This window comes from Harpegnathos saltator, unplaced genomic scaffold, assembly GCF_003227715.2.
Source record: "Harpegnathos saltator strain DR-91 unplaced genomic scaffold, Hsal_v8.6 scaffold406, whole genome shotgun sequence".
NCBI classification, from domain to species: Eukaryota; Metazoa; Arthropoda; class Insecta; order Hymenoptera; family Formicidae; genus Harpegnathos; species Harpegnathos saltator.
In genome coordinates, this window is record NW_020230213.1 from 216,395 (window position 1) to 241,983 (window position 25,589).

At 44.2% G+C, this 25,589-nt stretch overlaps 1 protein-coding gene across 2 annotated transcripts in view; it reads left to right on the forward strand.

Moving 5' to 3' along the window:
• Positions 1-1,922: 1,922 nt before the first annotated feature.
• Positions 1,923-25,589, forward strand: part of LOC105186818 (tyrosine-protein kinase Drl) — a 152,445-nt gene continuing 128,778 nt past the window's right edge. The window contains exon 1 of one of the 2 annotated variants that reach the window (XM_011147293.3): positions 1,923-2,621. In XM_011147293.3, coding sequence (XP_011145595.1) covers positions 2,495-2,621 — 127 coding nt within the window. In that variant the 5' untranslated portion in view covers positions 1,923-2,494. The remainder of the gene's footprint in view (positions 2,622-25,589) is intronic. The other variant, XM_025301268.1, reaches the window with a different exon arrangement.

The window sequence follows — 25,589 nt, forward strand, 5'->3', positions numbered from 1 at the left end:
CATCATCAAACTTCCACTTATTCAGGTCTCTGCAGAATTCCCTCGATGAAAAAAAGTTCACTTCTTTGGAAACCTGCAAAAAGCATTTTGAACATTTTTTCGCCCAGAAAGCTAAAAAGTTTTAGGAGAATGGAATCTTTAATTTGCCCGAAAGGTTATCGAACAAAACAGTGCATACATTGTTCATTAAAGGTATTTTTTAATGCGAAAATGTTGTCTTTGAATTTAATCTAAAACTACGAAATCACTTTTCATTCAACCCGATACAAATATAACGAGAACGAAGATTTCTCATAAAGTTGCGTGTAGTCTTTCTTCATCGGGGTACTCGCCGTTAATCAGTGAATATCCACTGATTATCGGTGGCGCACTTTACTGGAGCTCGTCCGTTTCATATCTCACCGATTCAGAGCGGCGAATGGAAACAAGACCTCGCTGCCTCGTACTTGAGAACTTCCAAGTGTCCCAACTTCTCAAGTGTTTGTTGCGCGATCGAGACTATCCAAGCGTGATGAAGGCAAGCCTTCGCGATACGTTTATGCGCGCAATGATCTGGCGAATTGACGCCGATTACGTCGTGAAATAACGGTGATCGCGCTTGAGAGAGCGCCCTCCCCGCCATCCCTCGAGAACTCGTAAGGTGACCATATCCCAGTCATAAGAAAAGAGTAAAAGACGGGTAAAAAAAGTGTACAAAAGAGTATTAATTATGGTCCCAAAAGAGTACAGTAAGTAGAACACAAAATCATATAAAAGTCAAGGTGATGTTAAATAATATAAAAATTATGTCATTTTGACGTCAAAATGATTTTGTGTTTCATCTGGGACAATGATCAATGGATTACTAGGTATAATATTTAAAATAAAACATAGTACTAACAGGGTACTAAATAAACCGAGAAATACTAGTCGAACACATATATTTTATTATATTATCAAGATATTTTATAATTATATTTTGCACTACTCCGTACATCGCTTAACAATTTCTTATTGTTTAGACAACAATCGTAAAATTCAGAACAATTAAATTCTTTATAATTGTATTTAACCATTAATCAACTTTTTACCGAGTCAACAGTAAACCTATTTCTTTCATCAGCGTCCATTGAGCGTTCATCATACTGAAAACTCTTTCTACGTTTGCATTGTGGCTCGGTAGTTGCGCAGAACCTCTTAAGCCCGTATCACACTACGGATTGAAGATCAAGGATTGCGGATTGAAGATTAGATTTCGACAAATCAACGAACTTCGGTTCCGATTTGCTTTATTCCGATTGGTCAAATTTCAATCTTCAATCTGCAATCCTTGATTTTCAATCCATAGTGTGACACGGGCTTTACGCATAATCGCATATTGGCGCTCGCGGCGCTCAAATGCTGTGACTGATAAAAACATACCACCAAAGTCTGCTCTCTGGTCATTATCGACAAAGTATAATTAACATTACGAAAAAAAGAGTATATACAAGAGTACGATAAAAAGTAGAGAGTACTCTTTTTACCACCTTAAAAAGAGTACATATGGTCACTCTTACTCTACGGACGTGATGTCTCACGACGGCGTTTCTCCGTGAAGGCCGCACAGCCGAAGGCTGTCGCCGTCGAAGGGACAGCGCGGGGTAACTCGACACGACGACGCATATTCCTTCGCCATTTGCGCGACGTTTATCCGGCTGTCTATTTTCAACGACGTAACTTGCATCTCACCGTGATGCGTACACACGCACGCACGCACACAGCCGGTGTTTCTCTCTCTCTCTCTCTCTCTCTCTCTCTCCCTCTTTCCCTTTTCCCTTTTCCACCAACAATTCGTCACACGTATCCGCGCATAATACGTCCGGACGCGCGGCTATAGACGGCTGTTGCATAGGCGCAAGCGCGGGTCGCGACTCGCGACTCGAAAACGGCGAACGCCCGCTCGCCTTCAGTCGAGCACCGACGTCGACGACGATGACGTCGCCTCCCTCGCTGCGAAGCGCCACCCTCGCCTCAGCCTCGCGCACCGGTGCCATGTGATCCGGCCGTGCCGTGCGAGCGACAGCGGGTTCACGTTGGATCATGATCGATAGTAGCGGTCGATGGTAGCGCACGCGGCCGCGATGCGTTGAAGTTACCCCCCCCCTTCGCCCCTTCCCCGCGAAACGCGCGATTCTCCCGCGGGGTGGCTCAGGTCGGGCTCAGAGGAACTCCGCTTGACGGCGGCTCGCCGCGTCGGAGCTTCGCCGGCGCAGTGAGGGCCCGCAGGAGAGTCACTTGTCGAAGGCTGAAGAATGGCAAGGCGGCACGTCGCCGGCAGCTGCGAGCACGTGCGAGCGAGCCGAGGCGCCGAGGACTGCGAGACGACGACGATTGTTCCGCGAGCGTCGACGACGACGCGGGCCTGAGAGGCCGGGAACTTGCTCGGCCGAGCACGTAACAGTATCACACACAGGGGGTGCGGGTAGACGCGCGAAGACGCGGTGGTGCGTGCACGCACGGAGCATGTGACACGATGCGCTGGTGTGGTGGTCCTTGCGATCTCCTGCGCCGCGAGTTGTTCGTCCTCCTCGTGTTCATCGGCTGCAGCGATGGCTATCTCAATATATTCATCAGCCAGTCGCAGGTCATGAAGCTCTTGGGTACGTACGGCTCATTCGTTTATCATTCGCGGGATGAAACATCCCGTACACGCGCGACCTTTGCCGGGTCGAGCCGGGGGGGATCGTGGAAATCGGCCGGCGATTAAACGCGCCGACAGAGTTGCTCCGGGCTCCATAAAAGTTGCCGCGTTTCTCTCCCCCGTGCAACCCGCTTGGCGCGAGGGCGAAAGGGCAAGGGGGGGGGAGTTCATTCGAGCGCACGCACGAGATAAGAGGAAACATCCCCGCAGCCTCGGGTGATTGGAGTTTTTTGCCGAGTACTTGGTTCGCTCCGGTGTACAGTTGACCGCGGATTTGTTTCAGCAGACGTTCTCTCTCCTCCCCCCCTCTCTCTCTCTCTCTTTCTCTCTCTCTCTCTCGACAAAAGCGAAACCTTCCTGAGGTCTGACGTTTTTTCTTCTGCCCTATGCGAATGCATCAAGATGTTGTTTGGTTTCACGCGCTATGTGGGTCTGCCGGGAGAACGCTCGGGAGGCTTTTCCGCGGAAAAGAATGGTCGCGAGGGAAAAGATGGAAAGTAGATACGCTCCGGCGAGTCGTCGTCGGCGCGCGCTTGAGGAGCGACGATTCCGGTGATCGGGCCGAATCATGTGTACTATTATGATCAAAAAGTATCCGAACTTTATTTTTTTTCAATCGCGGGTAAACAATAAATCAAATCCGTTTGCTTTCTTAAGTTTGGTACACATCCATCCTTCAGATTTGGTGAAAAAATCATGGCGTTCCTTCAAGCTGTTTGAAAGTGCCAGTTGTTTGTGTCAATGAAGATTGTTGCGCACGGCGAATTTTACGATGTCGAAAAATACGGAGCAAAGAATTTGTTTGAAATTTTGTGTTGCGAAATTTCATTCACAAACGCATTCAAAGTGTTGCAAAAAGCTTACGGCGATGATTGCTTATCGAAAACAAGTACGTTTGAATGGTTTAAGAAGTTTCAAGAAGGACGAGAATTCGTTGAAGACGACGTTGAAGACACTCTGGAAGACCATCAACGTCAACGGATGACGCTCACATTGAGAATGTGAAAGAATCGATGCCTCAAAATCGCGTCGATTGACTGTGCGAGAGATGGCAGATGAGGTTGGAATATCGTTTGGATCGTGTCAGCACACAATCCGTAAGAAACGACCGGAATTGTGGGAAAACACAACTCGTGGATTTTGCATCACGACAACGCACCATCGCATACCTCGACACTTGCGCGTGAATTTCTGACAAAAAACCCAACGAATGTCGCAAGCAACGTATTCATCAGACACGGCCTCCTACGCCTCCTTTTTCCTGTTCCTCCTACTGAAAAAACCACTTCGCGGACAGCGTTTCGAATCGATCGAGGACATCAAAGAAAAATCGCTACGTGAATTGAAAAGGCTATACCGTCTGCCGCGTATGAGCGATATTTCCAGGACTGGATCAAACGCTGGCATATGCGCGTTGCAAGCAATGGGGACTACTTTGAAGGAGACCATAAGAATTTTCATGATTGAACTGTAATTTCGACCTTTAAAAATAAAGTTCGGAAACTTTTTGATCACAGTAGTATTTCGCCCGGCACGCGTTATTTGTGTGGGAAGTAACTTTAATTTTATCTGCGCCATTCTAGCGGGACAATCTGTTTCTTACGAGCTATTCTCTCGCCTGTCCTCACGCCTCATCCTGACCTCGCGCAAGCGCTATTTGCAAGAGCGTTAAAATGCTCGTCCCGTCCTCCCCCTACTCCTTCTCCCTCCACCCCCCGCCATTACTTTTTCCATTCAATCTAAACTCGCACGTACATTTCCGCGTGGCGGTAAACATGAAAATTTCCCCTCCCATGGCGATGCTCGTTAACAGGTCCCATTACAATTGCGCGCTGGGCGCGGTATTTTCTGAGAGCAAACGAAAGCTGGCGGACGCGTGGAAAAAGAGTTGACACACACACACACACACATACAGAGAGAGAGAGAGAGAGAGAGAGAGAGAGAGAGAGAGAGAGAGAGAGAGAGAGAGAGAGAGGAAATCTGCGAAGCCGGACCATTACTACACACAGTCGGCGCTACCCGCGCATCAATGCTCTGCTCGTGTAGTCGTGGCCGACGATAAAAACGAGGATCAGACATGTAGTGTTGAAAAAGAAGAGAGAGAGAGAGAGAGAGAGAGAGAGAGAGAGAGAGAGAGAGAGAGAGAACGAGGGTGGGGCGGCACGAGGAAAAAAAGAGAACGAAGCGAAACGCAAGCGGAAGGAAAGCCGAGCTCGAAGGAACAGCGGGGCTGTTAAGAGAGCCTGTTGTGTTGCTGTTCCGACGACAATAGGAAATCGGGCTTTCGCTGAAAGCGATTTGCAAAGGAATAAGGATAACGTAGAAGGATAAGTGAAGCAAAGTGCGGACTTCGCGTCTTCAACCGCGGCTCTGTTGTATCGTTAAGAAGCTGACTCGAATATTCTCTTGGTCATTCCCCAATGAGCCTGCGTGCATGTGAACGATGCCAGGAGCCGGCGCGGATTTCATCGAGTATTAAGGCGTGCGTAAGGGGTTGAGGGAAGTAAACAGATGATAATTAACCTTTTGCTGTGCCCGCGTTTTCGGGGCGACTCTAACGACCCTCGGATCGCGATCTTTATCCGTACGTGAAGGAGTTAGGTTGATAGAAAATATGAAATCTTTAACACCGATGCATCGTTAAAATAATGAATAATTAATTAATAAATCTCCCAATGGATAGCCCTCTCAATATTCGGTAAGGAATTCGATTACCGAACGGTTGATCCCGAAACAAACACTCGAAAAAAAGTATTCTATTTGTAAAGTGATTTTTCCCATAGTCTCATATATCTTAAGCGAAACCTTTTACAGGAAAAGGATTCCTCTTATATCAATTAATTTTTTTCTTATATGAAAAGGAATATGTTGATTTGAATGTCGGCTTCTTTTGTTCAGTCATGCTCTACCTCCAGACATGAACGAAAAAACAACCATGTGCTCATGAAAATATTTGGAACGCTTTTTTAAAAAGGTAGGTGCGTCGCTGCAACACGTAACGAAGATAATTTACCAATATTTAGTCAAATACAATTTATAATCTATTGCAGGAAGTTGAATAATATATTCTTCCTTTTAACTATGTTTCATACAATTGGTTATAACGAACATCTTTGTAATTATGAAGTCCATAACAAAACTGATTGGAAATTTGTTTGTTATAATGATCTTATTTCATTCGTGCCTACTTATTGTAGAACTGATGTCAGAAGTACATCTACATATATATTACCTTTCGCTATACATTATAATAATTTTTTCAAATTAACTAGTATAACCAGGAAGAATAAAGTACAGTAAGAATAAATAATAATCCTCTTAAAAAAAGATTAAATAATCTGTGTATATGGGGAAATTTATATTAAAGTCAATAAGATTTGTATTATACATATAACATATAATTCCTTTAACTTTAAGAATAAAGTGTTTGTAATATTTTCCTCTTAACCTTAGAGGAATCCTCTTGAGGCCATATATAAAAATAAAATCCTCTAAAATTTGAATGATTCCGCTTGTTCTGAAATTATTATACTCTCTTTTGGATGAATGCCGATCGCCATCGAGGAGAGCCGATCATCGTGGCTCTTCTCACTGTCACATCGATAATAATCGCGAGCGACTGCAACATTGCCTCTCAGCGTCCGCGTCCCTTTTACACCCCCGACGTGCAATTAATGCGATTACAATGCGTCACGAGAAGGGGGGTAGGGAGAGACTCCTCTGCAAGAGCCGCTCGCGCGTGCAGTTTTCTAACGAACGCGGCCGGAAAAACGTGGCCCCTCTCTCCCCCCTCTATCTCTTGTTGCGTGCACGCGCTTCGCTCCCCGCGGGGGAGACGTGCTTCGCGCGCGTACCTCGAGGCGTCGCGGTGACGGGACCGCGAAAGAGCGGGCGAAAGGGCGAATTAGCGGGGCCGAGAGCTTACGGCCGAGTGTCATTTCAGCAATTTGCGGCACGAGCCACTCGTTTTAATGGTCGCCGCTCGTACACGCCCGGCTCGCACCGCCGGCGTACGCTGCACGTACGCACATCCGCGGAGTCTCCGTTCCATTCGATATCACTTTACGGCCCTGTGATTCATATCCGCGAGAGCGCGCGCGCGCGCGCGCTTGCTCGCCCGCGAGCTCTCGTGAGCTCGCAGGCGCGTCGTTCTCGCCACTCGACGTCGGTCGGTCGGTCGAGGGTCGAGGTCGGGGGAGGGTTGGACAGGTGCGGTGAGTGAGAGAGAGAGAGAGAGAGAGAGAGAGAGAGAGAGAGAGAGAGGGAGGAGGGGTGGGGGGCGGGGGAGGCGACGGAGGGCCGGAAAAAAAGTGGAATCGCCGTATTTACGAGCGGCCGGCCGCTCGTGACTCTTCGAAAATCGAGGCAATCCCGGCGGTCGCGACTCTCTCCGAATGGCAAAACGGCAAAACGGGTCCGACGCGTTCCGCCGGATGCGTGCTCTATAGCGGTGGGTCGCGCGGCACTTTCATACATTTTACGTTAATCGCGAAATATGGCGCGCCGGTGAGCGCGCAAAAATAGTGCGACAGAGAGAGAGAGAGAGAGAGAGAGAGAGAGAGACGGGGGGTATGAGGGATCAGGCGGAAGGGAAGAGAGAGCGCGTCTGAGTGCGCGAATTGAAAGCGCGGCGCGGTGAAATTTAACGCGCGGCTTTTTCGTTTTCCTTGCCTCGCGCTCTTCCGGTGTCGGTGGTCCACAGCTCGTCAGCAGATAGATGAGAGTTCCGTGCGCCGGCACGGTGAATCTAAGATACGCGGGAAGCGTGACATGATGTGACGTACGACCCGGCGCGGCGCAAAGTTTCCCGAAAACGTTTGTGCATGCGAGGCGTTTGCGGGGAGCGCCGGTGTGCCGTCGAAGTTTCGATCCTACTTTCAACTTGAATGTCAAATTTAACGCACGAGCGTTTAATAAGCTGAAGCCTGCGTCTCTTTTGCTCGTGCTTGACCTATAACCTCGCCGAGAGGTTCTCTGAAGAACTGACAAGTGGAACTTGAGTTTCTCTATAAATTAAACCTCAGCTGCTCTCCTTGATCACTTTGGCTCATCCTTGACGAAATGTATAGCGAGATTTGGCCGAAAGTGTGCGATGAGAGGAGTAATGTGGATTGTTTAAAATCAGAATTTGACCCTTTGCACTCGGAGCCATCTCGCGGATTGCCTACCAACAGCTTGGCGACACCTTTTTAGGAAAACGCAAACAGGAATATTAAATAGCGTAATTTTGAAACCAAGTAATTTATTGTAATGATATCTGATTTATATGAATCTTTAGACATTAAGGAACATATTTGTGACAAAAAATCAAAATTTTGTATCTTATATTTTTCTAACGTGTGAAATAGTCATCGATATCGCATTGCAAGTTCGCTTTGCCATTGTTCTGTAAACCAAATAAATGGATCAATAATTTCTAACTGTTAATTACGAAATCACAAAATGAAATTTATCAAAAAAATATTACTTTTCCAATTTTACTTTTCTAATTTAGTGCAGGTAACGCTCTGTGTCGCTCGATACTTCAATACGATCTGCTTTCAGCTTTAAAAGTCTCTTTCTCTTAGGCTACAGTCTAAGGCTTGCTTGTTTATCTTCTCAAATGGCGCCATATCATGTGGTATATCACCAAGAAAACATGTATTTTTGACAAATTTACAAATTTTATTTAATTTATAATCACTAATAAAGTCTTTATGTCCCCTGAAAGGAGACATCCGAGTGCAAAGGATTAAGATTCAAGATCCTTTTTTGTTTTCAAGACAGAGAGGGAGAGTACGCTGGTTTACGTGAGAAACCGTGCGACGGAATAAACGTCGTCGGTGATTAGCTCGAATTAATCGCTAAGAACCTCGAAGCGGCGTCCGACAACGGGGTGTGCGTGACATCGACATGCTTTCCTTAAACGACTATATTTTTCAAGCACCTGCGAGTCCTTAGATACAGGGTAATTTTCGTCACATTTCGAATCCGCCATTTGGGGGAAGGGTAGCGGAGGTCCTAACGACGACGACGACGACGACGACGACAAGGACGGAAAAGTGAAAGGGTTGCTCCTGTGAGGAGTAAGCGGTGGGGCAAGTTTCGTCGCCGGGGCTCTCGAAAGTCACTTAACTTAGATTGCACGAGCGAAATGACTTTACTTCCCCGGAAAACTTCGTTCCCGTTGGAAAGGCATCTCCTCTGCAAGCACCAAAAAAAGAGGAAGGGAAAAAACGGAGAATAACGAGAAAAACGAGAAAAGCCGAGGGAGAGAGAGACAGAAGAAGAAAGTGTGGGCGAGGGGATAAGAAGAGAGAGAGAGAGAGAGAGAGAGAGAGAGAGAGAGAGAGAGAGAGAGAGAGAGTGTGTGTATGTGTGTGTGTGGGTAAGTGTACGCGCATGAGAGGTGGTCGAACGTGGTGTTACATGGGAAGGGGCGGGCGAGAAAGAGAGAGAGAGAGAGAGAGAGAGAGAGAGAGAGAGAGAGAGAGAGAGAGAAGAGAGACGGGGGAGAGAAGATACTCGCTAGCTCCGCGAAGCCTCCTTTTGCGAGAACGAAGATACGAGTCGACTATTACCTGACACCTCCGTGCGGATTCAGCATTTACTTCCGCCGGAGTTCGGAACGTTTACACGGGGTTTGCTCTGATTGGGCGGGGGATTTCTCAGCGTGTGATGAAAGACGCGGGATGAGCTTGCGCTTTGAAGTAATATCCTTATTCCTCGAATGGAGTTGTCTCGGCAGGCTGGATTTACTACCGAAATTGCATCGCGCTAGTCAACTACTGGTCTGGTGGCTCCGACGACGTCGAGCGCCACCCCGACGGTTTTACTCCTCGCCAAGTTATCTTAAGGTAACGTAATCCCCCACAAATGACGGACGCGCGAGAGCGCGAGAGGGCGAATACATTCGCGCGTGTCTGCGATATTAGACGAGTGAGTAGTTTAAAATGTGAGTGGAGGGAGACGACGTTGCGCGGAACATAATTGAGGAATATCGCAGTCGCACTATATACAGAGTGTTTGATTTAAAATTAGCCAGGCAAAAATCTCGAAAAATATGAAAGATACTAAGAAACGTTTCAGACAAAAGTTGTATGATTTCAAAGGGGACATGAAACAACCATTATCATTTTGTTTACAGATGGCGCAACTTTAGAGGTATTCTCTGATCACCACTTTTCTTAAATGGAAATCCCAATTTTTTATTATATCATCTCTTTTTACCAGTTAATTTTAACATTTTTTTATTTGCCTGATACTTTTTGAGATATTTAAGGAAAACTTGATAACTTTTTCAATATTAACTCACGATATCTCGCTAACTATTTGTCGAAAGAAAAAGTGGTACTAGACTTTTCTGCTCTTGGTCTTAAGAATATATTGTTGCAATATATGATTGATGAGCGCCCTGACTTTTGCTAATTAGATGATTTTGAAATTTCCAAAAGTCAGTAAGTTAATAAAAGTCAAGACGCTATTATAACAATATATTCTTGAGATTAAATAGAGCAGAAAAGTCTAGTACTACTTTTTCTTCCGACAAATAGTTAGCGAGATATCATGAGTTAAATATTGAAAAAGTTATCAAGCTTTTTTTAAATATCCCAAAAAATATTAGATAAATAAAAAAATGTTTCAGACAAAAGTTGTTTAAATTAATTGGTATAAAAAGACGGTGTAATACAAAATTGGAGTTTCCATTTAAGAAAAGTAATGATCAGTGAATATCTCGAAAGTGGTGCCATTTGTAAGCAAAATAGTGTAGTTGTTTTATGTCCCCCTTGAAATCATACATCTTTTGTTCGAAATATTTTTGCTGAAAATGCTTCGTTGAAGAATTATCGAGGTGCGTTTTTTAAAATGGGATACATGTATATATATATATATGTACATATATATATATATATGGTTTAGCTGCTACCGGCCATATATATATATATATATATATATATGATCGATTAATCGTGAAATATTCACGCAGCTAAGTTCCCAGATGAAAATCGCGAGCAATCTCGCACGACCAGCCAGGAATCAGTCATTTAATCAAACGAAAAGCTGTCCGTCGTCGGGCCGTCCGCCGCCCCGACCGTCTGTTTTCACCGGCCGTTTTACATCAGGCGAAATATTAACGGACTAATTGACGAGTTCGCGCAGCGAGCGACTTGCCGATATTTGCGCATCGTGTTTGTCTTGCGTATACAGATTTCGGGAACAGCGCAGACCGGGAACTCCCGGGGACCCGGCGCGTTCTAGAATTGATTTTTAATTTACCCTCGGACACGTTGCAATCGTCTCCGTATGTTTGTCCTGTCTGGACCACGGAACGGTCCGACAAACAACCGACAACGTGTTCATTGCCGCCGACTGTCGGACTAGCTCGTGAAACGACCCTTGTCGATTCCCCAAGCTCCGCGCCGCGTCGCTGGAAACGACACGAGAGAATCGATTATTCCGCAAGAACACCCATATATATATATATATATATATTTACACACATACACAAAAAGGGGGGTGAGACATTGTGTTGCGCGAAAAGATTAACGTGCGTATCTGTATAGAGCACTTCCTTACATCCATGAGAGCGTCTCCAAACAGGCGACGCTCGATATTTTCGCGTTCAAGGACCCGACCTTGTCCCGTACTTTATTGAAATCGACGATCAAGTGCAGCTCCTGAATGTACACTCATAAAACATACTCGAGCCGATAAGGCCCAAGCCAAATATGTAGTCGCCGGAGAAGATTAATTTTGAAGAACACCTTCGATTAACGGCGCAGAAGAGACATCGCGAGCGCGTTTCGGTCTAAATCAGACGCTGCTCGGTGGAACACTTCGACGCGGATGGCGGATATCTGATTAAGTTCTACCTTCTTCGCGAGCAATTACCCGCCGTTGGCTCTTAGCGCGACCAGAATTTTTATATTTATTACTCACGAGAACTCTCGCTCTCATATTTGTTATTCAATGATCGACCACGTGCGGCATTTCGGACTCGCCGCGCTTTCTTTCCCTTCCGCGTCCAAAGTGATCTTGATCGACTTGTCGCAAGCGTTTGGCAAGTTGTTCTCGCGTGAATCACTCACGAGACGAGGTAACGAGCAGCGCGCGCACGATCAATCAAATTTCTCGGCTACGCTTTCGGCGCGTCTCGGCCACCTCGGGCGAATTAGGAATGCCCAATTTTCCCGTCCGTTGAACAAATCGCCTCTCCACTCGGCAACAACTTCTTCTTTTTCTCCATCCGTTTGATTTCCTTCCCCGCTAGTCTATCTGGTTACCAATCACGAGCTAGTCTCGGTCTGCCTGTATGTGTGTGTGTGTGTGTGTGTATGTGCGTGCGTGTGTACTTCTTTCCTCGAGATGCGCGACGACGCTCGGCGGCCACATTCATGGAATCTATCTGTCGCTCGCTCCGCTGGAAAACCGTAGGCCTCTTTTTTTCCCGTCGATTTAGCGCTACGCCGGACAACCTCGAGCTTTCCTCTTTGAACGCTAGATCACACACTTGTTACTCGTAACGCTCGAGAGGCAAAAATTGCCCGGGGGAGCAGGTCCGTTGGTGTAACTGAATTCCCTGTTGCCTGGAGACCAGGCGACAACACGCTCGCGAGAACAGAAGACTCTTGCGGAAGGTTTCCAGTCATCAGCCGATCGGTTATCTCGACCGGGTTTTCATGCAATGTTCAGACGAGTATTTTCAGTCGCGCTTGCAAAGACATCGTTCCTCACCATCGAGCTTTCGTCCGGTCCCAATTCGATGGAGCTGGAATTATCGAAGCCGAGACACTTCATGGACATTCTTGTCACCTTAGTCTTTGAATATATGAATACTTGAACCTTCTTCAATTTCAACTTCAACTTCAGCGTATTTTTAAACTTTCAGAATAGACTACGTAATAGAAATATGCAAGAGATTCTATCGTTTTTAAGGCAACGTTTTTTATTAACCCTTTGAGGCACGTATTTTTCAAAAAGTCCGAATCATGTAAAGATTCATATACGGGCGTTTCTGGGGTCGCTGATGACGAATCCGTTATCAGATTTTCAAAATTTAAGATGGCGGACTCAAGATGGCGGCTACAAATATGAAAAATCGCGATAATTTCGGTGACAATGAGTTTTGGACCTCGGACTCGTAATCAGCGACCTTGAAAGCTAACCAAAGTACAATTTCAGCTAATCATATAAAAATTTGATTTGATTGATATGATCCGCCATCTTGGAAAATAAATGTCAGAATTTGGACCTCAGATTCGTAATCAGCGAATTCAAAAACTAACCAGTGTACAATTTTAGCTAATTTTATGTACATTCTATGATCCGCCATCTGGAATCCGCCATCTTGGAAAATGAATTTTGGAATGTGAACCTCAGATTCGTAATCAGTGACCCAGAAAACCCCCAAATCTTGATTTTGAGCAAAATACTCAGTTCGTGGAAAATGATTTTTTTCTGTAAAAATGTGTATTTTTCACACTTTGTTTATTTATAATAAATGGACAACTTATGCAAAACACCTTTCAATCTTCCATATATGTTCCCATATCATATAAGAAGCTAAAAAACGCAAGAAACCCGACAAGAATTCTTCAAATATGAAATATTTCATGAAAATTTGAGAATAAATAGGCGGTAAATATATAATACTTACCACTATGCCTTAAAGAGTTAATATTATTGATAACGTAGTATCTTTAATCAAAATATTTTCCTACTATTATCTACTATTTTTTGCTATCTCTCAGGCAAAAGATAGATACCATGATAAAAAAAGCCTTTGCTCTTAGAATGAATGAGGTTGTCGATGAATTGTTGCATTTCTTCAACATTGCGAAATGGTGTACCAGAAAGACTGTGCTGCGTAGAGCGAAATAAGTAAAAATCCGATGAAGCAGTATTTGGAGAATATACCGGGTGTGTGATGGGATTTTCTATTGGAATTCCATTAAAGTTGCCCCGGTCGTCAATGCAACATAGGGCCTGGCATTGTCGTGCAGAAGGATCACTTTGTTTTGCTTTGTCGCAAAATGTGGCCGTTTTCTCCATCAATTGCTCATTCAACTGCCTCAATTGTCGACTGTATGATTCCGCGGTGATAGTCTGAGATGGTTTTAACAGCTCATGATACAGCACTCTTTGCACGTCCCACCAAATATGCAGGAAAACCTTATGATCATGGATATTTCGTTTTGGCTGTGACGCAAAGGGTTCTCCATCCAGGATTTACCCGCGATCTTTTGCGATTGGGATTGTCATAATAAATTCATTTTTCGTTTCCGATCACAATTCGATACAAAAAAGACTTGTATTTGCGTTTATTGAGCAGCGAAAAGCAAATGGTGACTCAGCTGGCAATAGCATTCTCGAATAATTCATGAGGGAACCCATTTTCCTTCCTTCAGAATTCTTCCCATCTCATGCAAGCGTCGAATTAAAGTGCTCTGATTAACATGTAACCTTTTCGAAAGTTCCACACTCGATTGAGTCGAATCTTCTTGCGGTAACGCTTCCAAATCATCCGAACTCATCACTTGGTCGCCTGGCATGCTTCTTGTCTTTTAAATAAAAATCGCCATCTTTGAAGCGCCGAAACCACTCATGAACTTTCAGCTACCGTTCCCTCATCATAAGCTTCGCAAATGATCCTGGTTGCTTCGGCAGCTGTTTTGCGCTGTTTTGCGCTGATGAAATAAAGAAGCATACAATGACGAATATGCATCTTATCGACTTCCATCTTTCGATCGCGAATTAAAAATATTTATGTCAATGAATATGACTTATTGTGCATCAGTTTCTATGCAGGTTGATCGATACTAATCTAACAAAAATGCGACGCAACTTTCATGAAAATAATTCACAATGCCTATACGTGAACGGTGGAAACTTTTGTATACCTCTAACACGTCCGGCACATGTATGCACGTGGCACGTTGAAAGTTTCAACAGCCCGATTTGAAGTCGGCTTCCTCGCGAGGCGAGATTTGTTCGCCCGTGTGCAAGCTAGCCTAGCTGAAAAGAACGAACCTCTTGACGAAGATCCTCTCGCTCGCCCTCTCAATGACAATGCTGCGCTCGTCCGCCCGGCCGACGTAGTCGTATCAATTTCCCCGAGCGCGTCACTGGCGAGCCGGAGGAGCGTTAGCCCAAATTGCAGTAGTTTGCCGACGGGTAGATCCGGCCAGACGATAACGTAAACCACCATAGTTTATGGCCAGCCGAGCTCTCTCGCGCTCGCATTCACGCACACGCGTACATCCTCGCGATGCACCGGAGGTCTCGTTGGCGGCGGCGGTGGCGGCGGCGGCGGCGGTTGTTTGTGCTCGCCGTAGGACACGAGCCGCGTCTCTTTAGCCGCGCGTTATTGCGAAGCTCTTGATCCGGTGATAACAGATTAATTAATACGTCTTTGCCGTAATTGACGGCGCGTTTCCGTCTTTCCGGCTCCCGACAAGTCAGGGGCGGCTCGAGCCTCGTTTGCGAGATGGTGGATAAATGACGGATAGTGATTCGCCAGGGTTTTCTTTTCGACTCTGCCAAATCGCTCGCTCGGTTGTTAGGCGAGCCGCTTCGATCGGGATATCCTCCCTTGGCGAGGAACGGGGGGTAGTTTAGCATCGACTTGCGCCGGCGCACAGTGGGGCTAGATGACATTTTTTGGTTGAAAATTCTCTAGAGACCTGAATTTCCAACCGATCATCGACACCAATGGATGAGGTTGATCCTGAATAAGTCCCAAAGAGATCTGTCTAGAAATTTTGAAATTTTGAAAAAATTATCGGTTCAGGGTTCATGAGTTTAGGGTTTGTCTTAAAAGTTTATCGTTTAAAGTATAGTGTCTTGGGTTCGACTATGGCTAGATTGGGTTCTTGGACTATTCGGGGCTCTTAATATATACAGCTTCATGCATCCACGAGCTAAAAAGTTCTCGGATTGATAGATTCCTAGGTTGATGGGCTTAAGACTCAAAATCCCTCGGTTTTGTGCTTAACGGGTCTATATTTAATGTTTTTGTATTTTGGGCATATGAGTTTGGAGTTAATGGGTTTCTGGTTCAAGATCAATAAATCTCGAGGTGTCTGTTGATTGGTTTCATACTTTCAATCCGCTGAATATGCTATTAGATAGAAATAAGTGTCGAATAATGAGTATTTCACAAGTTTCTCGCGTTTGACGATAATTTTTCCTCTTTTGGTGCTAGTAATTCGAGAAAAAAATTGTTTTTTAATTTTGGCAAGATAGATCTCTTCGGAATTTATTCAGGATCAACCTCATCCATTGGTGTCGATGATCGGTTGGAAATTCAATCTCTAGAGAATTTTGAACCAAAGAATGTCATCTAGCCCCACTGTGCGGCGGTGCGGTAAATGTGTCATTTTTCTGGCGATGGGGATAACGGGATAATAAGCGGGGCCTTGAGAATAATGAAGAGAAATAATAGAGTTAATTGCTCTCGCGGCAGGCTATGCCCCAGGGTGCACTTCGCGATTGTATCGCGCGGCGTGTCTTTGCAGCGTTAGGAATGCGAAAACGATGTTTCCGCGTATGTAAAGTTCGCTTGATACCTGAAAATAACTGCACGCGCAGGACACACCGTGCTGGCTCGCTCGGCTAAGACACATTTATATCATTTCGAGCATTTCCACTGTTCCGCGTGTCAATATCAATTTCCATGTTGGAAAGTCGAAAGGACACTCGGAAAAATGATTGATCACCCAAAAAGAGTAATTTCAGAACAAGCGGAATCATTCAATTTTTAGAGGATTTTATGTTTATATATGGCCTCAAGAGGATTCCTCTAAAATTAAGAGGAAAATATTATAAATATATTATTCTTAAAGTTAAAGGAATTATATGTTACCATATGGTATATGTATAATGCAAATCTTATTGATTTTAATATAAATTTCCTCTTATACACAGATTATTTAATCTTTTCTTAAGAGAATTGTTATTTATTCTTACTGGTTTATATTAATTAATTTGAAAAAATTATTATAATGTATATAGCGAAAAGTAATATATATATATATATATAGATATATTTCTGGCTCCAATTCTACAATAAGTAGACACGAATGAAATAAGATTATCATAACAAATAAATTTCCAATTAGTTTTGTTATGGACTTCATAGCTACAAACATATTCATCATATGTCAATCATAGCTACAAAGATATTCATCACTAATTATATGAAACATAGTTAAAAGAAAGAATATATTATTCAACTTCTTGATTATAAACTAATAGAAATAGATTATAATGTATTTGACTAAATATTGGTAAATTATCTTCATTATATGTTAGAGTAACATACACACCTTTTTAAAAAGCGTTCCAGATATTCTGAGCCATGAGTATATGGTTACTTTTTCGTTCATGTCTGGAGGTAGAGCATAACTGAACAAAAGAAGCCGACATTCAAATCAACATATTCCTCTTCATACATCGTATAAGAGGAAAATTAATTGATATAAGAGGAAATTCTCTTAAAATAAGAGGAAAAATAATAATAAGAGGAGTATTACGAGGGTAGTCCCAGAAGTACCTGACCTAACAAAGAAAACACAAAAAATTTGGGAAAAAATATCTTTATTTCTCTAGTCTCCTTTTAGCTCAATACACTTTTCCCAGCGATGTTCAATAGCAATCTTCGATACCCTGTTTATAGTGGGAATCGTCGAGCTCCTCAAAATAGCCATCAAGCCAACTTGGTCCATTGACTGTTTCTTCGTCTCAGGTGTGAAGTGATGGACCCATGTTTCATTCATGGTTATGAATCGACGCAAAAACTCGGCTTTATTGCTGCGAAACTTCGCCAAACACTCGTTTGAAACATCCTCGCGACGCTGTTTTTGTTCCAATCGCGGTACCCATCTTGCGCACAGCTTTCTCATGTCCAAATTTTCAGTCAATATGCGATGTACAGCACTTTTTGAAATGCCTACCATGTCTGCTAACTCGCGCACTTTCAGTCGACGGTCATCCAATACCATTTAGTGGATTTTTTTCACCATTTCTGGCGTGGTCACCTCATTTGGTCGACCACTGCGATGTTCGTCTTGGCAGCTGGTACGGCCTCGTTTAAACTCTGCCACCCAATATTTTACTGTTGTAAACGAAGCAGCAGATTCCCCCAGAGTAAAATCTAGCTCCGCTTTGATATTGGTTGGACTGAGGCCTTTCAAATGAAAATATTGTATCACATAACGATGACCAATTTTTTCCATGTTTACAAATTCATTGAGAGCGTTCACTATTGATGGCTGCCAAACAAATACTGAACAACGTAGCGTCGTCAAACTTCAAACTTAAGCTTTATAAGGTTGGTACCTTCTACCATAGTCCTTCTTTTCAAACAACAACCGCTATCTATACGTCAGGTCAGATACTTCTGGGACTACCCTCGTATATCTAATAAATTTTAGATAAATGATTCACTTTCATCGCTTTATCGAAAGAGAAATCCTTTTCCTGTAAAAGGTTTCGCTTAGGATATGAGACTATGGGAAAAATTACTTCACAAATAGAATACTTTTTTTCGGGTGATCAAGTGTCATGGAATAAATATAAATTTGTGCTGAATTCGGTACGGATGTACTCGAGTATGTGGATGTACGCGATACACCGCTCGATAAAAATGACCTCCTTACGGCAGACGAATGCGGGGAATAATCGTGAGAAATTGTCGCCGAGATAATTAGAGATTTCGAGCTGTGTGGTCGATCGGATTGATCCACGCGCACGATTCTCCGGCGAACGGGCGTGCACGTCTCACTGGAGGGTAATTTTTGCGAAACATCGTCTACGGCGGTTCCACAGGAGACACGGGCGCAAATGTGCCGGCTTGACGTCGGGCGTAAACGCTGTATATTTATATCGCGATTAATACATCGGCCGGCAAGTATGCAGCTGATTTGCAATCCGATCCACGAGCGCGCCGAGCGCCACGCGCGACGGTTTACACGGGAAATTGATATGACCGTACAAACGCTGACGTTCGCGATATGCGCGCCATGCTCTCCCATATCTATGATTTCGTGCATATTTACACGTGTCTCGCTCGTGCGCCGCCAGCGATTTACGCGCGTGATTTACGCGAGCGCGCGACGAAGATGCGCGCCGACGAACATTTATCCCCCTGCCGGAGGGAGGCATTGACGTACAGCCGCCACATATTACGCCTTAAAGACCGTATCACACTAGCGAGTCGCGACTGCGGCTGCGGCTGCGACTGCGATTGCGATTCTTCCTCGACCAATCAGAAAGCAGCGACTCGCGGCTGTGACTCACGACTGTCGTTTGGAGGGCTGTCCATTGTTTTGAGTCGCAGCCGCAGTCGCAACCAATCACAGAACTCCGTATGATCACGTGACGCGCTCGTCATAATCACAGTTATTTAATAGTATGTAGAAGTCGGTGATCATTAGAATGAGGTTATACCTAGTGTTGTTTTGTGTTACATTTTTTTTTTAAATGTCAAAACAATTTAATAAGGAGATAGACTATTATCAAACATATCTGTATTCATCCGAAGACATTTGTGCAAAAGAAAAACAGAAGAATAGCGTTGCAAGATATAGAGTATTTTCATAAATAAAAAGTGCATAACAAATCATCGTTTATAATTCATATACTCTATTTACCTAGGAAATTTCTCCGGATCCTCTAATTGTTTTATAATTCTAAAAAAAGGTTATGATGGCAACCTTGTTCTTTTCTTCTTGCCATCCATGGTTTCACCCATATTTTACTGCGTGGTGGTGTCTTATAATACTTCCTAATTATAGCAAATGTCACCATTGCACATATCTTCTTTTTACGTCTCAATCGTGTCAAATCCATATTCATATTGCAAATGCTCCTGCAATGTTAACAATATTTAGCTGCAGCCGCGATCGCCAATCGCAAGTATGATTGGACAACAAGAAATCGCAATCGCAATCGCAGCCGCGAGTCGCTAGTGTGATACGGCCATTACGTGGCGTGCACGTGTCAATTCCGCTGGCGAAAAAGACGGAATCGATAGATGAGGACGTCGGACGAGAGCCGACGATTGCGGAGAACAAACAGAAACGAGTAGTCGAGATAATTACCGGTAAACAGCTGTCACTTGAGCGATGTTTTGTAATTTTCATGGCGATTTTAAGTTTCTACATATGCGGTATTAACAGCGCGATCCGTGTGAAATGAAATGACGAGAATCGTCATGGCCGGAAAACTTTCGCGTGTCGCAACGATAAATCGGATCCCGACAGGTCGTTATGTACATGGTTTAAAGATTTAAAGACACAGATTATTCCTTCGTTTCAATCCACGGTGGCAATATTAATCTCGCCGCTGTGACAACAGACGAAACGAAGAAAATGGTTCGAATGATTCTCTCTCTGTCGCGAGAGAGGGATGCTGCTCTCTTTCGCCGAGCTTTACTCACTCACATCGCTCGACTCTTCGGAATCGACAACGAAACAGCCGCGTAGACGCGTACCAAGAAGAAACAGAAATATTGCTTTGTATTTTTCATATCGTTACGTCGGTCGAATCGGCTGATCAGCGAGCCAACTATTTCGAATGCCGGCAGCTGTCAATTCGCCGACCCGAGCGCGGCACTTGTTCTCGCGCTAGCCTGTGTGTTTGTTTTCGTTCTGTCCTTGTCGCTCGTGCCGTCTCCGTCCCTCTAACCGAGGTGAATGAACGCGGCGGGAGCGAGCACGTGACCGGAGCGGCCATGCTGTGCCTGGGCCGCGGAGTGGGGGCAAGGCCGCTCTCGCCGCATGTCACGTACGCGGCGCGCGAGCTGTGGCATCCCGGAAATGCGTCTGCGGCACGCAGCTATTGTTCTCCAGCCGTGCGTGACGTTGCTCCGCGCGTGACCTATCCCACGGCGGGTCGATCGAGCGCGCGGATCGATGCAGACGTCGATAACTCCTGTTGTAGACGTCGTAGCGACGTGAAACAAGAAGCGCTGGAAAGGGGAGATCAGCGTGCTTCCCGATGAGCGTGCGATTAATCTTCCGTGGAATAAGGATCGATCGGCGTATGTGCGATAAACGTCGACTCTTGTGCTTGCATTAAAGTGGAAATTAATCTATGTTGAGAACTAAATCGTTGTTGATCTCGTGTTATTGACATGGATATAAAACGAAATTTGGAAGAGAAGTTCGGAATGGTGATGACCTTTACTTGACGCGAACTGTTTACTTTTATTTCGATGTTTTTGGGTATTAAACAGTTAACAAATTACCATTATTAACTTATTTTATGGGATCATACAGAAGGAAAATAACGTACAAAGCGTACGGACAATTAATGACACGGCTGCGAATACGTAACATAATGAGTTCAAAGTCACTGTAACCAAATCCTACGTCTCAATCGAGATCCCAGTTTAAAACGAATTTAACTCAATGCTAGGCGATTACTAACGCGAGCGAAAGCGAAAAAATATACTCTTCATTCGAGAGGAGTGTTGATTTATCGTATGTTCCTCCCTCTTAAGACATCGGAGACCGAAAACCAATCATTTCCCATCAGTTTACTTTTATTTTCTACCAGCACATCTGTAATACATTCCCTCCTTCTCTCTCTCTCTCTCTCTCTCTATCTATCCCTGACTATCTCTCTCTCTCTTGCTCTCATAGGCGTTTCGTTCGAAAGGCGTTTACTGATTCGAGAACTCATCGCTCCACGCGTGACATATGGTACGTGTCAAATGCATCGTGCACGCATCACGTACGGAGTGGTCTCACAGGATATTCGTAGGGACTAGCGCAAATATATAGTATACATGCAGAGAGGTGTGGCTAGGTGTATTCGCCCCGGCACTTGCACATTAGTACGCGTTTCGTCCGGCGCATCCCGCGTGTGTACGGCTAAACATGTTTATACGTGCAGCTACAGTCAAATCCGTTCGTATTAATTGGCAAACATTAAACTCGTTACACGTGTATCCGAGCTGCTGCGCGCACGGCTCGACGAGCGACGAAACGTTATTACAAGTCGGTAAAAATGCATCTGATTAAAAAACATCGCGTCGCTTTTACACCGCACCGCGCCGAACGGAGCATCATATCATGTTTTTGCCGCTTTCCGTCTCTCTCGTTTTGCTTGATTATAGCGCGTCGTATTTGGGCGTTTTTGGATATTTTGATCTCGCTTTTTAATTGGTCGCCGTTACGTGTCGTCGCGCACGCGCGCATCGGAATATATTAAAATATTTTTATTTTTATCGTGTGTTATTATTTGCTCGCATTGGAATATTTTAAAATATTTTCGGCCGTGCGCTCTCTTTCATAATGCGCTCGCGCGAAAGCGAATGCAAAAGCGAGCGCTATTATTTGTTTAAGCGCGTTAGGACATTTTTGAATGCTTCTGCACCGCGCGCTCTCGACGCGACGTGTGCAATCCTCAGCGCGCGATTCGCGAAATAAAGAACGAACTTTCACGCCGGCCGCACGCGCATCGGTGTGTATGGCGTCAAGCGTTGACATGTTTATATGCACAAATCGAACGCGCTTACGCGCCGATTGATGGGATCGATAATGTTTTCGTAACAAAAAGCGTGACGCTGTATATCGCTGTCATGCGCCACTCATCCCATAAATTTGGCATCATTTAATTCCACCATTTAATCGGATGACGCGGTGAGCGAACATTTCGAAACAGAAGCAAATTTGCAAAGCGCGCCTCGCTGGAATACACGCGGTCGCGTCTATATGTGTGTGTGTGTGTGTTTTAAGTCATTTTGTGCGTCCTCCCGCTCTCCCCCGCGATATTTCTTTCTCCCCATGACAACGAATCGGCATATCACAATGCCGCGTGCTCAAATTCCGGCTGTACGAAGCTTTCGTTATATAAGCGCTACGAAATGTTAGAATTGTCTCGAAATTTATCGTTCGATATACAGGGATCGATGTCCGGAATCTTTTGGAAACGAAAAATTATAAAGATTAATCAGATGAAACTGAGAAGAAAAGTCAAGTACCATTTTGCAAACATCGCAATAGTTATTAATAATTGAAAATGACCACATCTAGAAGCTCTTTCTTTTTTAATTGATAACTTAGAAATTTACATACGTATTTGAAAAAAGGACTCTTGCTTAAAATGACCTAATCTACAATTATATGAGGTTTGCCTAGCGACAGGTTCAAAATTCAATATACTCATATCTATTGCTAGACTCAATAATCGCCATATAATTGTAGATTAGGTCATTCTGACAAAAAAATCCTTTATCATTTAGCAAATAAGTATGTAAATTTTCAAGTTATCAATTAAAAAAGCCTTTAGATGCGGTCATTTTCAATCATTAATAACATAAAAACATTATGTATTAGGTGTGCAACTTTGCTTCCGCCGTTTTCCTATAGATGGCTTTAGCGGTAAGTAGTGGTCGAAATAAATAGATCATAGACGTCATGCAATAAACTTGGGCATCTGTCAACATAACCCCATAGAAACATCAGTCGATTTGTGTCTGCATCATAAAGTTATTCTCGATTGAAAATATCAGTTTACGAGCCAAATTCTCGTCATTTGCGGGAGGTTTTAATTTTCTGCTTCAATATGAAGAAATCTGCGGCTGAGGCTCATCGAATGCTCTCAAATACTTATGGTGAGGCCGCTATTAGCGAAAGAACGTGTCGTGAGTGGTTTCAACGCTTCGAGAACGGTGATTTTCACGTCGAAGACCGGCATAGCCGGTGGAAGAGAGAAGGTTTTCGAAGATGCAGAATTGGAGGCATTACTTAATGAAGATTCGTGTCAAAGTCAAGAAGAATTGGCACGATCATTGGGAGTGACTCAGCAAGCAATTTCAAAACGCCTCAAAGACATGGGAATGATTCAGAAGCAAGGAAATTGGGTGCCGTACGAGTTGAAACCGAGAGATGTTGAACGGCGTTTGTTTGCTTGTGAACAGTTGCTTGAAAGGCGGAAGGGATTTCTGCATCGCATTGTGACTGGGGACGGAAAATGGGTTCATTACGATAAACCCAAACGCAGAAAGTCATAGGCATATCTCGGTCATGCTTCCACGTCGACTGCTAAACCGAATATTCACGGCTCCAAGGTCATGCTCTGTATTTGGTGGGACCAGCTCGGCGTAGTATATTATGAGCTGTTAAAACCGACTGAAACAATCACAGGTGATCGTTATCGAACGCAATTAATGCGTTTGAGCCGAGCATTGAAAGACAAACGGCCGCAATACAACGAGAGACACGATAAAGTGATTTTGCAACATGACAATGCCCGACCCTATGTTGCGAAAGTGATCAAGACATACTTGGAAACGTTGAAATGGGAAATCCTACCCCACCCGCGGTATTCTCCAGACGTTGCTCCATCTGACTATCACTTGTTTCGATCAATGGCACATGGCCTGGTTGACCAGCACTTCCGGTCTTATGAAGAAGTAAGAAATCGGATCGATTCGTGGATCGCTTCAAAAGATGACCAGTTTGTTCAACGCGGGATTCGTACGCTGCCCGAAAGATGGAAGAAAGTAGTGGCCAACGATGGCCACTACTTTGAATCATAAATATATAACCAGTTTTTTACAACAAAGCCTCGAATTTCGGAAAAAAACGCCGGAAGCAAAGTTGTACACCTAATATATCTATAGCATGTCCGGGATTTTTCGAAAACGAAGAATTACGAAGATTAATCAGATCAAACTGAGAAGAAAAGTCAAGTACCATTTTGCAAAATTCGCAATAGCTATTAAGTTATTAATGATTGGAAATGATCACATCTAGAAACTCTTTCCCTTTTAATTGATAACTTGAAAATTTGCGTACTTATTTGTAAAATGATATAGGACCTTTTTATTCAAAATGACTTAATGTACAATTATATAACAGCTGTTGTGCCTAGCGACAGGTTCAACATTCAGAGTTCAATATTTCCATATCTATCGCTGGACTCAATAGCCGTCATATAATTGTAGATTAAGTCATTCGGAATAAAAAAGTCCTTTACCATTTTGCAATTAAGTACACGAATTTTCAAGTTATCAATTAAAAGATCCTCTAGATGTGGTCATTTTCCATCATTAATAGATTAATAATTATTGCAATTTTTGCAAAATATTATTTGACTATTTTCTCAGTTTAATCTGACTAATCTACACAATTTTTCGTTTCTAAAAGATCCCGGACATCCTGTGTATATACATATTATTGGTCGGTTCGCCGTGTTTGTCAAACAAAATGGAAAACCGAATTATCCGTATTATCAATATTACGCAAATAATTAAACGTCGAAGGGTTAATCGTGCTTTCACAAAGCGAATAAACAGCATCGACTCTCGGTACTCTCCTCGCTCAGCGTTTAACGGGTGTTTTCCGTTTTCCCTCTCGGCAGCCATCCTGCTCGCCTCCTGCGAGGGTTCAACGGAAGAATGACAAACCTCTCGCACCCGTCCTAATGTAATACGCGCATGCATAATGCACACCCGGCGGCGGCGGCGTGAACGTGAGGAAGAATAAAGAGAACCGATCGAAGCGAACGCGGCCGCGCGAGCGGCGACGGCTGAGTAAAAGCGGCTAGAGAGAAAAAAATGCATAGCGCGCGGCGGTCTTTTTCCGACCGAAATGCGCGCGGGTCAAAATGCGCAGAAAATCGCCGGACGGCCGGATGGACAGACTAACGCTGGTGTCTGCACATATTGCGAGCCTGCGGTACCTGTCGAAACCTATCACCGTATGAAATCTTCGTTCAGGTGCGATACCCGTTCCGCCCCGAACCAATGGAAATTGCTCGTGATTCCCGAACATTTTTTACGCCCCTTCGCCCTCCGCCCATCCCTCCTCGTCAATCAGCGCTGCCGTGCGCGTTATTCCTCTCGTGTAGTATCCCTTCTCGATCTCTCTCCTCGTCCTGCGCGACGGATAATATCGTATCGCTCGCTCCATTTGTTAATCGCGCGATCTCGATG